General features: G+C 45.1%; 1 protein-coding gene across 2 annotated transcripts in view; it reads left to right on the top strand.

Moving 5' to 3' along the window:
* The window catches only part of OTULIN (OTU deubiquitinase with linear linkage specificity), a 32823-nt gene extending 20813 nt beyond the window's left edge, over positions 1–12010 (top strand). For both annotated transcript variants that reach the window (XM_069556068.1, XM_069556069.1), the window contains exons 5-7: positions 2437–2562; positions 5454–5723; positions 10199–12010. In XM_069556068.1, coding sequence (XP_069412169.1) covers positions 2437–2562; positions 5454–5723; positions 10199–10393 — 591 coding nt within the window. In that variant the 3' untranslated portion in view covers positions 10394–12010. The remainder of the gene's footprint in view (positions 1–2436; positions 2563–5453; positions 5724–10198) is intronic.
* Positions 12011–13699: the final 1689 nt, after the last annotated feature.

Genomic DNA, 13699 nt, shown 5'->3' with positions numbered 1-13699 from the left:
GACAGGAAGTGCAGGACTGAGACCCTCCCTTGGTGTGAGGTTGGTGGAGGAGGGCCAGGCCATGCTTCCTGCACTGCTCAGCTGCTCTGGCCTTGCTGTCACAGCCCATCTCACAGTCTGGCCACTCCGCACCGTCTGTCTTCAGGTCTGGGCTCCCTGTGTGCTGGGTCTGCCTCTGTCCAGACCCTGGTCTCTGTAGTGTTGACTGTAGTCAGATCATCTGACCCTGACCTTGGATGTGGCTTGCTCTGGCTCTTTGTAAACTTGGACAGCACCTGGGTCCCCCAAGAGGTGGTGTCCTTTGGGACAGGGGCTCGATTAAGTTTCAGAATGTCTCTGAATGGGTGGGACCTGTGACAGTGTTTGCTTAGAGTATGATAGACTGTATCAAAACTCATATTATGAGTTTGGGGAAGGACACGTTTTCGTTATATGCTGTCCCTTTAGTCATAGTACTGATTTCAAGGATTATGGACATTTGCTACAGAAAATAGGCTTTTAAAAAATATTTCAGTCACAAATGAAATTATACCAAAGCTGATTGCCTACTTTGTTAAGCATGTCCCATCATTGTTTTCTGTTTTTAATTTTGTTTCTTCCTTAAATCTCCTTTACTCTAAGAGAAGTCCAGTCTCTGAGTGTGCAGTGTAAAAGAATAGCCTTGTATGTGTGATGTGTGTCTCATGACTCCCGAAAGCATTTAAAGTTATACTCTTTCTTTTTTTAAAAAAATCTGGGTAAAGGATTTCAAGTCCCATTATTCTTTTCTCATAGTTTCTTTTCACACCTCAATTTTGGGGCTTTTTCCACGATCTTCACATCTCCTGGAAGTATACAACCCTGGAGAATTACTCTAGTGACAGTTTGGTCCATGCATGGAAGGAGCGAGGGAATGGACTTCTGTTTGGGTCCTCTGTGGAGTTAGGTCTTTGGGGTCTCTTGAGTACTTGAGTGCTGTGTCTGCTTTTTGGGTCCCGACCTGTGATGCTCACGTGCTCTCCCAGGCTTCCCCCTCGCCCCATCTGCCAGCTCGCATCTGCGCAGCCAGTACTTTCTGCTCATTGCGCTTCTTTGTGCTCAGTTGGGATTTCAGCATGTTGCCACTTGAGGGCATTTTAGGTTCTGGTGACAAACCAGAGGACCTAACAGAAGGTTTGCAGGAGAACCGCCCACATGTTGCTGAAACGCAGGACAGTGTGGGTGCAGCGCTGGGCTCCTGTTGGGTGGGAAGGGGGGTCGTTTGTCATCGTGATAAGTGAGAATGCAACCCCCCACCCCCCACGAACAAGTAAGTGTAGATGGCCTCACTGTGGTAACTAGCTGAAGAGGAGTTCAGTCCCTGTTGTGGTTTTGTCTCTTTGGAGAGATGAAACCACCTTAGTTTCTCATGATTGCTGTAGATAGAGAAGGTGAAACTGAGTTACCGTTCACGAAGGGTCTTCAGTGTCTTAGATTCAGGAGAATAGAACATATGGCCTCATTTAAAACTGTATTTATGATTGTTAAGCTCCGGTTCCAGGGAAGAATTCATCATTCTCTAAGATCTTTTGACTTGGAAGTGAACTGTTTTTCCTTTCTGCATTTTATAGCACTGAGGTGACATGCCTGTGCCCAGCCCAATAACATGGACTTCTCCTGACACACCCTAGACTCCTGGGAGAGTCTGGGTTCCCGTGCTGACATCGATTGAGTTTTGTCCCAGCTTGCCTTTCAGACTCCAGATTCTACTGATAATGAGGGGAAAACAAAATAACAGACACTCCAGGAAAAAAGGCCGAGTGATGGTGTCCTTTCTTTGATGAGCCAGGCCAGCCTGGCTCCTTTAACCCTTGCTTCTTATTCTCAGTTGTAGTTTTTTATCTTCCTTACACTGATTAAGTACTTAAACTGGAGACCATCTTGTTTCTTTTTAATCTTAAAAGTATGATGATAGTGTAAAAATTGGAAATTAGGTTTTGTTTTCCTAGTCAGGAAAGGAGCAGGTTTTTGCTGTTTCTGGACCATCTCATTAGACCCAAAGTGCCTTCCTGAGTCAGGCATCAGGGAGTGGCAGGGTGGGGGCCAGTGAGCCCAGCTGGCGCCCAGGTGGTTTATGCCAAGACCTGTGTGGACACTGCCCTCACACACCCTTACATAGAGCTCGGGAGTGTTCGTGGCTGTGGCGGGAGCCCAGCAAGGTAGACCGTGCCTTTGGGCCGCAACCAGAACCGCCTTGTCACTCTCACAGCCCTCTGCAGGGTGGCTGTTTCTGACCTCCTGACTTCTAGATTTAGGTCCCCCGACCCAAACCCAGACAGATGTGCAGAAATTAATTCTGGAAACAAAGGCCGCAAAGATCGGTCTTCTAGGTTACATTGTTTCTTACAGCTTGGCTCATGTGATGGAGTGTTTGGAACCTTAACCTTTTTTCTCTCTTCTGTTTCTTGATAACTCTAGTTACCAGAAAAGCTCATAAGCAAATACAGCTGGATCAAGCAGTGGAAGCTGGGACTGAAATTTGAGGGGAAGAGCCAGGACCTGGCGGATAAAATTAAGGAGTCCCTCGCTTTACTGAGGAAGAAGGTTTGGAACATATAGTTTTCTTTGATAAGTACAGAGCTCTGACTCCCAATTGCCTCAGCACACCGCTTCTTGGTCCTCACTTAGTAGGTTATAGGCTGCCCAGGTGGCTCAGTGGTAAAGAATCCGCCTGCCAATGCAGGAGATGTGAGTTCAATCCCTGGGTCGGGAAGATTCCCCTGGAGAAGGAAATAGCAGCCCACTCCAGTTTTCTTGCCTGGAGAATCGCATGGATGGAGGAGCCTGGCAGGCTACAGTCCATGGGGTTGCCATGAATCAGACATGCCTGAGCGACTAAGCAACAACGGTGGGTTACCACTTGCTCTTGGCTGGATTTTACGCAAAGTAATTCTAAACAAACACAAACTCTTCCTCTGAGGTGTTTGGTAAAATGAAGCGGTATTAACATCATACATTCTCAGAGGAGATGACATGTTACATGAAATGTTTAATTTTGTTTAAAGCAAACCTTACAATTGTAGTCTTGTCTTCTAAGTCATGCTGACAAGTTTCAGGGATGTCATTTGGTCTGTATCTCGTACAGTATCATCAGTGATATGAATGCTCATTTATTAAATTCTTCCCAATTATGTTCATGTTTTAAGATTCTGTCCATATTTATTAGGCATGTTTTCTTTTACAGTGATTGTCCAGGGCAGTAGATTTAGTACCTTGTCTTTTGAAAACAATCCTCAGGGTTTCTCTGAAGCAAAATTGTGAGAAGGCACTTGGTCAGCTGAGCCCCAGTGATTTGGTCGTTAAACCCTCCCTCTCCATGGCTCTCTGCTGTCTTACACGGGTGGGGTATCCTGCTTACACGCCAGCCCACTTGGACCTCTTGGTTGCTGGCCTCTGAACAGCCTGGATGCTCTCCTCTCCAGGAATCCCAGACAGAGGGCCTGTTAGTTGCTCTGGGCTTAGTAGATGGAGTAGGGAGGGCTGTAAGGCGGTGTCAGGCATCGTCTTTCAAGACTTCCTAGCACACACCCCAGTCGTCAGCCTCTTAACTGTGGCCTGCTGCCCCCATGAGACTTGCAGCCTCACGACAGACTTCGTACACTTCATATGTGCCAGGCTGTACCCTGATTTCTAGTATGTAATTGTCACGTGATAAGTGTTCAGCAGGGTGTTGTCACTGTGGTCGTCCTCACTTTACAGACGAGGAGACCGTCCTGTTCATTCCTTTACAGCCAGTGCTGGGCACTGGGCCTGACACACAGCAGGAATTTGGGAAATACTTCGTTGAATGAGTGGAGGACCCTGACTTCCTGGAGCCTAGTTTTTATTTATAAAAATGAGAAATGTGTGCTGGAAAATAATACTGTTGAAGAAGGACGAGTGATAAAGACGTGGGAGCAAGAGAAGGACAGAGGGAGTCTGTTCGTGTTGCCTGTTGAAGCAAAACACAGGATTAGAAGGGCTGGAGCCCCACACCGCCCCAGGCAGGCCCTGGGTTAGCAGCGGGTGGAGCTTGGGGGAGTGAATAGGAAGGCTTCAGCATAGCCACTAGTGACCATCCATTTTAACTCAAATTTTTCAGTTCTTGAGAAGTCACTTTATACATCTAGTAAAGACATACCTAGTCTGCTGTAACTGATCTTGATTTGGGGGAATTTCAAGTGATTCCAATTTATAATTATTCCATTAAAATTCCTTAATAATCTGAGCCAGCACGGCTGACACCTCGTAGGTACCAGGGTGTGCACTAAAGTTCTCTGTATTACATAATTCTCACCAGAAGGGCGTCATGGTTGTGGTTGTGCCCACTTTACAGGTGACGAGACTAAGGCCCTGCAGGGGCCAGCAGCTGCTTGGTGGTGAGGCCCTTGTTCCATCCTGACTCTGACTCCAGAGCCGTGCTCTCACCTGCCAGCCTGGTCTACTCCTGGAAAATATGAGATGTTGTAGCTTTCAGAGTCCTGTGGCACAGTTATCACCATTAAAATGTACTCTTGAATTAAAAAATTTAATGGTTTTGCAGAGGAGCAGTAGTTACTGATTATACACAAGGATTAGTTTTGTGCTGGCATCTCTTATTCCCAAGGAGATTCTTGACTTATAACAACATATGTTTGTAGGGTTTTCTTCTTCACTTAAGGAGTTAGCATTTGTTAGCTGAATACCTGATTGTTGTTGTTCAGTTGCTATGTTGTATCTGACTCCTTGTGACCCCATGGACTGCAGCTCGCTAGGCTTCCCTGTCCTTCACTACCTCCCAGAGTTTGCTCAGAGTCCTGTTCATTGAGTTGGTGATACTATCTAACCATCTTATCCTGTGCTGCCCCCTTCTCCTTGAATACCTGACTCTGTCCTTTGTTTTTAATCAGAAGTCAGTAGGAATTTCCTGAGTAGATTTATTCATCTGAAACTCAAGTAAACTTTTAATAAGAGGTTAGAAGGGTAAGTTTAGTAAACAGGTATTCAGGAGATGTCACAGTCTTCCTTGCCTGTCTTCACGTTCTAAGGTTGGCTTGGTGTTTCTGGGTGGTATTGGCTGCCATAAGCCCCTTCAAGGAGAGGGGTGATTTCAGCTATGCTCCAGGGCATCATCACATCAGGTCTCTCAAAAGCGTGTTCGCTGTCCTTCATATTTGTTTATTGACCTGTTCCGTTTCTTTGCCTGGGAAGATACGAGAGTTGAAATTTCCATTCCGTGATCCTAGAGCTTGTCCTTAGTGCAGTATACTTTTGTTTCAGATTACCAGGAGAAGAGCTGAATAAGGAAAGCGTGTGGTACAGTTATTGCTCAAGTGCTGGAAAATTGAATGCTGAGCGTTGGTACATGACCTGTGGTCGCTTACCTATTCTGAAAATAATTTTGTGCTCATAGTGTGGGGTTTTACCAGGGACTTTCAGAACAACAATTTAATTATTACGTAATTTTCTTATTATAGTGGGCAAGCCTGGCTGAACTGAGAACTGCGGAAGCAAGGCAGATGGCTTGTGATGAACTGTTCACAAATGAAGAAGAGGAGTACAGCCTCTATGAAGCTGTAAAGTTCCTAATGCTGAACAGAGCCATCGAACTCTATGATGATAAAGAGAAGGGAGAGGAAGTGCCGTTTTTCTCTGTGCTTCTCTTTGCTCGGGATACGTCGAGTGACCCTGGGCAGCTGCTGCGGAACCATCTGAACCAGGTGGGGCACACTGGTGGCCTGGAACAGGTGAGTCGTGCCTTTGGGAGTTCGTTAGCCCAGAGCAGCAGCATCAGCCTTCAACCACTGCTTCAGTTTTTGTGGGTCCGGAGCTTGGGAGCTGTGCCATTGTGTGGTTCTGGCTCAGGGTCGCAGGAGGTTGCGTTGAGTCTTGGTCAGGGCTGCAGTCTCCGGAGGGCTCGACTGCGGCTGGAGGGTCCACTTGCAGCCTGATACACACTCACCTGGCTGTTGATGGGAGGGCTCAGTCCCTCACTAGGGGTCACTGGGAAGGCTCAGTGCCTCGCTATGTGGGGCTTTCCATAGGGCTGCTCAAATGTCCTCCTGACATGGCAGCTGGCTTCTCTCAGAAGGTGGTCCAAGAACACAGCCAGGACGCTCAAGTGCCTTCTGTGGTCTAATCTTGGAAGTCACTCATTGGCACTTACACTAGGTTCTGTTTGTTAGAAGCAGATCACGTCATTCTTCCCACACTCAAGTCAGGCATGCTGAAGAATTGTGAGCCTATTATTTATTTATTTATTTATTTTTAATTGGAGGATAATTGCTTTGGAATACTGCATTGGTTTCTGCCATGCATCAACATGAATCAGCCGAGGGTATATATATATGTCCCTTCCCCTTTGAACCTCCCTCCACCTCCCAGCCCTTGAGGGTGAACCTGTTTTATACCCCCCATGGTTGTCTCAGCCTGGGCTTTCTCCTGTTGTGTGGTGAATGGGACCAGAACCTTTGGCTCCAGAAAGAAACCCAAGCCCTGGGAAGGAGTCCTCTGAAGGGTCTTGATTAATCTTGGCTGCTGTCACTGTATTAGGTAACATCCTTTAAAAATAGAAGTGGAGTCACTTTGGCCAGGAGAGCCAGCCTGCTCTTGGATCTTCAACAGATAGGCTAAGTTTGGAGTTTCACCCAGAGACCCAGTGTGGCGCTGTCCTGTGGGTCACCCGTTGACCCACCACACTCTGCTCTCTTTTTTTGTTGGGTCATTACATTGCTCTGAACAGCCTAAGTCCTTCTTTAGTCAAATAGCCAACCACTTGAGAAGCATGGTTGGTGACATTGTACAGGAGACAGGGATCAAGACCATCCCCAAGAAAAAGAAATGCAAAAAAACCAAAATGGCTGTCTGAGGAGGCCTTACAAATATCTGTGAAAAGAAGAGAAGTGAAAAGCAAAGGAATAAAGGAAAGGTATACCCATTTGAATGCAGAGTTCCAAAGAATAGCAAGGAGAGATAAAAAGCCTTCCTTAGCGATTAATGCAAAGAAATAGAGGAAAACAATAGAATGGGAAAGACTAGAGATCTCTTCAAGAAAATTAGAGATACCAAGGGAACTTTTCATGCAAAGATGGGCTCAATAAAGGACAGAAATGGTATGGATCTAACAGAGGCAGACGATATTAAGAGGAGGTGGCATGAATACACAGAAGAACTGTACAAAAAAGATCTTCATGATCCAGATAATCATGATGGTGTAATCACTCACCTAGAGCCAGACATCCTGGAATGTGAAGTCAAGTGGGCCTTAGGAAGTATCACTATGAACAAAGCTAGTGGAGGTGATGAAATTCTAGTTGAGCTATTTCAAATCCTAAAAGATGATGCTGTGAAAGTGCTGCACTCAATATACCAGCAAATTTGGAAAACTCAGCAGTGGCCACAGAACTGGAAAAGGTCAGTTTTCATTCCAATCCCAAAGAAAGGCAATGCCAAAGAATGCTCAAACTATTGCACAGTTGCACTCATCTCACCTGCTAGTTAAGTAATGCTCAAAATTCTCCAAGCCAGGCTTCAGCAATATGTGAACCGTGAACTTCCAGATATTCAAGGTGGTTTTAGAAAAGGCAGAAGAACCAGAGATAAAATTGCCAACATCCACTGGATCATCAAAAAAGCAAGAGAGTTCCAGAAAAATGTCTATTTCTGCTTTATTGACTATGCCAAAGCCTTTGTGTGGATCAAAATAAACTGTGGAACATTCTGAAAGAGATGGGAATATCAGACCACCTGACCTGCCTCTTGAGAAACCGGTAGGGAGGTCAGGAAGCAACAGTTAGAACTGGACATGGAAAAACAGACTGGTTCCAAATAGGAAAAGGAGTACGTCAAGGCTGTATATTGTCAGCCTGCTTATTTAACTTAAATGCAGAGTACATTATGAGAAATGCTGGGCTGGAGGAAGCACAAGCTGGAATCAAGATTGCCCGGAGAAATATCAATAACCTCAGATATGCAGATGACACCACCCTTATGGCAGAAAGTGAAGAACTAAAGAGCCTCTTGATGAAAGTGAAAGAGGAGAGTGAAAAAGTTGGCTTAAAGCTCAACATTCAGAAAACGAAGATCATGGCATCTGGTCCCATCACTTCATGGCAAATAGATGTGAAAACAGTGGCTGACTTTATTTTTGGGGGCTCCAGAATCACTACAGATGGTGATTGCAGCCATGAAATTAAAAGATGCTTACTCCTTGGAAGGAAAGTTATGATCAACCTAGACAGCATATTAAAAAGCAGAGACATTATTTTGCCAACAAAGGTCCATCTCGTCAAGGCTATGGTTTTTCCAATGGTCATGTATGGATGTGAGAGTTGGACTATAAAGAAAGCTGAGTGCCGAAGAATTGATCTTTTGAACTGTTTTGTTGGAGAAGACTCTTGAGAGTCCCTTGGACTGCAAGGAGATCCAACCAGTCCATCCTAAAGAAGATCAGTTCTGGGTGTTCATTGCAAGGACTGCTGTTGAAGCTGAAACTCCAATACTTTGGCCACCTGATGTGAAGAGCTGACTCATTGGAAAAGACCCTGATGCTGGGAAAGATTGAGGGCAGGAGGAGAAGGGGACGACAAGATGAGATGGCTGGATGGCATCACCGACTCAATGGACATGAGTTTGGGTAAACTCTAGGAGTTGGTGATGGACAGGGAGGCCTGGCACGCTGTGGTCATTGGGTCACAGAGTTGGACATGACTGAGCGACTAAACTGAGCTGAACTGAGAAGCATTGAGGCTTTCCATTCAGAGTGCTGCTTTCCTGCGTGCAGGGCTGACTTGGAGCTTGCCTTTGACTGGTTACAGAGGAAAGAGCAAAGATGGCGGTCACTGCTAAGTCAGCCAGGGTCGAAGATAAAGTGTTTTTAAAAAGTTGTTTGTACTCAAAAGGTAAGTTACTTAAGTGTCTTGAACCGCTGCAGATAGCTTGCACTAACAAGCCTGGTAGAGCACAGTTTGTGTATTAGGCTTCTGTTAGTCCTTTCTGAGTCCCCACAAGTCTGCTGTAACATGTTTAAATAGCAGTTTTGTTGAAATATGATGTGCATACCAGTTTACTCCTTTGAAGTGTGTAACTCAGTGGATTTTAGTATGTTTATAGAGCTTTGCAGCCATCGCAGAGTCTAATTTTAGACTGTTTTATCACTCCTAAAGGAAACCTCATACCCTCATTCCCCTTTCTCCAGCCCTAGGCAACCACTAACTTACTTTCTATTTTTACAGACTTGTCTATCCTGAGCATTTCATGTAAATGGAATTTTATAATATGTGGTCTTTTATGACTGGCTTCTTGGAGCCTAATGTCTTCCAGATCCATCAGTATTGCAGCATGTATCAATAGCGCATTCCTTTTTATTGACAAATAGTATTCCATTGTATGGATGTATCACATTTTATACATCCACTTCGGTTGTTTCCACTTTTTGGTGATTGTGGATAATCCTGATGTGAACATCATGTACAAGTTTTTTGCAGGACATATGTTTTTAATTCTCCTGGGTATATGTTAATCTAGGAGTGGAACTGCTGGGCTACATGGCAATTCTTTGTTTAAAACTTTGAGGAACTGCCAAACTTTTTAAAAGCAGCTGCACTCTTTTATATCCCTAACAGCAATGTTTCAGAGTTCCATTTCTTTACATCCTTACCACACTTTTTAAAAAAATCGAGGTGAAGTTCATATAACACCAAAGTAACCATTTTAAAGTGTGCAGTTCACTCACTTTCCGTGCATTTGCAGCCTAGTGTGACCTTTACCTGTGCCAAGTTCTGTAACAGTTTCCTTCCCCTGAGAGAAAGAAAACCTGGTGCCCGTGAGGCAGTCTTTCCCCGTGGTCATCTGTCCATTTGATTGTAGCCGTTCGAGTGGGTGGGAAGTGGCGTCTCATTGTGGGTTTGATTTGCGTTCCCCCGATGACTTTGTATGTACTTAGTGGTATTTTCATGTCATCTTTGGAGAAAAATCTATTCAGGTCCTTTGGGCAGTTTTTAGACTGGTTTTGGCTCTTTTTTTATTGTCAAGTTGAGGTGTTCTTAATGTATTCAAACCACAAGTCCCTTATGAGACATATGACCACTTCTTGATGATGTGTTTGATTATAATGACCCAGACATAACGGCAGGACCCACGCAAGCGGCAGGGCTGGGGCTAGGCTGCAGGAGGAAGACGGGCTTGGACCAGCCGCATCCTTCAGCCTTTGTTCTCCCTGCAGGTCGAGATGTTCCTCCTGGCTTATGCTGTGCGCCACACCATCCAGGTATATCGGCTCTCCAAGTATGGCACTGAGGAGTTTGTCACGGTCTACCCCACCGACCCCCCCCGGGACTGGCCAGTGGTGACCCTGATCGCCGAGGACGACCGGCACTACAACATCCCCGTCCGAGTGTGCGAGGAGACCAGCCTATGAGCTGCGCTTAGCCCGCCTGGCCACGTGGCTGAGGGGCGCAGGCAGCCTCTCGCTGGGGCCTTGGGCCTGCAGGTCCCTGAGCCCGACCTCTGAGGACACCTGGGCCCGTTTAGCCTCACCAGACTGGAATGTTCTGGGGACTAGCTTTGGCAAATCATAAGTAACCGCGATTTTTAACCCCTCATCTGTGACACAGTACGTTCCCGTGGGGGCCTTCAGAGCACACCTGTTAAAAGGTGCAAACTACACCTCCTCCATAAAACAGACACTTTTATATCAGAGGAGTCGCATCCTGGACAGAAAAGTGTCCAAAGCGCGCTCTCATAGTAAACTGGCTTTCAATTTTTTTTTTTTAAAAGGTGGTAACTTTTGTTCTGGTGGTCACGGCGTCTGCGGTGCCCTTTCTCTACATCTATGCAATCGGTTCACGCGGTAGAAGTCAGGGGCAGAGCCTGCCAACAGCCCAGCATCCTCTGCTAGTCTCACCCAGCAATGGTTTGAATCCACATGTTAATTAAAGCTCTTGTAAGCTGAGTGTCTAATAGAAGAATCAACTGGGTCCAAAAGCGAGCTGCTTAAAGCCTGGAGATGGGGTTGCAGGAGGAAGCAGCGGCCCCAGGACTCTGTTGCTCTGCCAGGACATGCCAGGCGCCTGTGGTTTCAGACACCCTGGCTCGGGAGCCTGGTATGGGGGTGGGTGGTCGGCGGGAAAGCCCCTGGGATCAGGGGCTGTTCCTTCACCTGCAGTTCCACAGATTCACCATCATCTAGTCAGAGTCAAGCTTAGACCCATGTGCGTTTTTAGCGGAAGCCAAGGCCAGTTGATGAGTTTCTGGAGAGTGCTTCCATTGCCAGGTTCCTGTCCTGCATCTGTTGGGGGGGATGAGTTAGCAGCAGAGGGTCTCCGGTTTTCATGAGTAAGTTTTCAGTACAAGAACATGCTTAACGCTGACTGCAGAAGCATGGCCGAGCTGCACCCTTGGTTGAGTTTGGGATGCCCAGGGGAGGCAGCATTCTGGCCACAAATGGTGGCCTTGCCTAGTCAGTCACAGGCTAGGATGGTGCCTGAGAGACGGGGGTGGGCTCGGGCAGCCCACCTGAGCCTTGTCTGCATCAGGGCCCAAATCCCTGTGGTGTGTGGACACCTCACTCTTTCAGACTATCAGCAGCACCTGGATCGGCTCAGTATTTGTGGAGATGGTGTTACCCTTGAAGTACTGAGCTTTAATCTATAATAATTATAATCTTTATGTGGTTTAATGCAATATAGTTGATAAGCTATCTAATCTGTTCTCCCTCCCCCCACCCCGCCCCCAGGGACAGAACTTTTGTGAAAATGTAAGTTTTGCTTTTATTTAAAAATCAAAATTTTCGGTTGAGAAAAAACTCAGAGGACACAGAAGACTATGCAGACTGTTACACGAGTATCCCTCCCATTACCTCATCAGTAATATTCACATTTTGGTAGATACTTAACTCATTAGGGTGTTTGAATTGAATTTTACTCTAGATGTGTGTGAATGTGTTGGAGAGGCTTTGTCTTTCACTGTGAAATGCAATGGTGCCTCGAATATAAATAAGAAGGTACCTGGAAACCAAATGAAAATAATGACTTCCTGTTGGCTTGGATGCTTCATTTTATGTTACATGATTTTCATGCAACTTACAAGAGGAAATGTCTACCAGTTCATTCTTGAACATGTTTAAAAGCACAACTTCAAACACTTCAGTTGTACAAGGCAGTTGGTGTCTGTGTCCGTCAAACCGCTGGCAGATCTCCTCTATTGAGTTTAGTGATACTCATGATCTCTGCATTTTTGAGAATGTTCTAGTCTTAGTGAACTTGATCTGGGCTTCTGGGTAGCTCAATTACATCTCATATTTTTTTCTTGTTCCTGTGTATGATATTGTTAGAGTGTGTGCAAAAATTGTGGTCTTAACCACCCCATTGATAAAAACTTAAACGTGTGCATTTAAGTTGCTTTCTGTCCGAAGGCCATATTAGACTCTACGCTCAGACTGTCATGCAGGTTTAGAAGGATCACAGCATCAGAGAAGTCAAGCTTTCAAAGAAACAGTACTTCAGGAAATGTAGACGACTGGCGAACTTTAAAAATACATTTTTTTGTTGCAACATGCAACTATAGTTGCCCAGAACTTTAATTCCATTTTTCATTCTTGCTCTTGGCCTGGTTGGGTGATATCAGTAGAATTGAAATTGAGTTGAGACCAAAATGGATTCAGGAGTATAACTTACTTAGAGGGGATCTCTAAAATGGTATGAGTGTTTCCAAAAAAGGAAGGTAGTGGAAACTACTCTTTGCTTACTTTCTATCCCAGGATTTATTGCAAAAGTTCAGTCGTTTTGGAGCCCTCTGGTCTTAGCAGAAAGAAGATATCTGCCTTGAACAGGTGTGACTTATACCTTTGAGCTCATTTAAAGTGCATTAAACCTAAGAAAAATTTCCCTGTAACAAGTTCCATGGAATTACCTCTTGGCATGTGGGATTTGATCTGAAATGTCAGTTCCTCTTCCTTGGAGTTCAGCATATCTGAAAATGCCTTAAAGGCACAGAACAGGATTGACCCTGCTCTCTATATAGAGCCGTTTACACTTCCATTATAGGTTCGATTAACGTCTGAAGTTTTCTTTGATTGTGGAAACAGACATCCCTTTGGTATTCTTTCATTATTTTTCCCTCCAGTTCTGGGGCTTGTCAAGTAAAATCTCAGACCCCTTGAATCTCACCCCTCTGTCAGAAAAAACACTTTTGCTGGGTCTTGTGTGCTTCTTTTTTCCTTTATTTTTTCCGAGGCTGTGTTATCCTTCTGCCCGCTTCACCTCAGGGTGCTCTTTTCCCTAAGAGTTTGTTGTCTCCTTTTTGAAGAGCTTCCAGGTGGTGACTATTAGGTGCTGTCTCACCTTTGATAATCCAGCTTCCTACATTGCAGCAGAGAAGTCAAACATACCTCCTGGTTTTGTCTCCTTTGTGGTGTTAAAGTTTGATCGTGTTCCTGTCTCTCTTTCCAAAGCAAAACTTTGCAGGTACTCCCCCTTTGAAAGCCAGAAAGTTATTTTCAGAAATACAAACCTCCAGGGAATTTTACTTGTACTCATACACAAAAATACATGGATGCCTTTTTAAAAAATGATCTGTATCTAGTTAAAAACCAATAAGAATGTGTTTGGAGTGAATCTGAAATGTGTGTGAAAGATTTAGTCCCCACATAGTTGAGCAAAGTCAGGGCACAATATCAAGTAATTTTACCAACTTACCAGAGACGTTTCAGTTTTGCTTAGATTAA

Source organism: Ovis canadensis, chromosome 16 (assembly GCF_042477335.2).
Source record: "Ovis canadensis isolate MfBH-ARS-UI-01 breed Bighorn chromosome 16, ARS-UI_OviCan_v2, whole genome shotgun sequence".
Lineage (NCBI taxonomy): Eukaryota > Metazoa > Chordata > Mammalia > Artiodactyla > Bovidae > Ovis > Ovis canadensis.
Note: the sequence above shows the minus strand (reverse complement) of the source record. Positions and strands in the feature narration are given on the sequence as shown.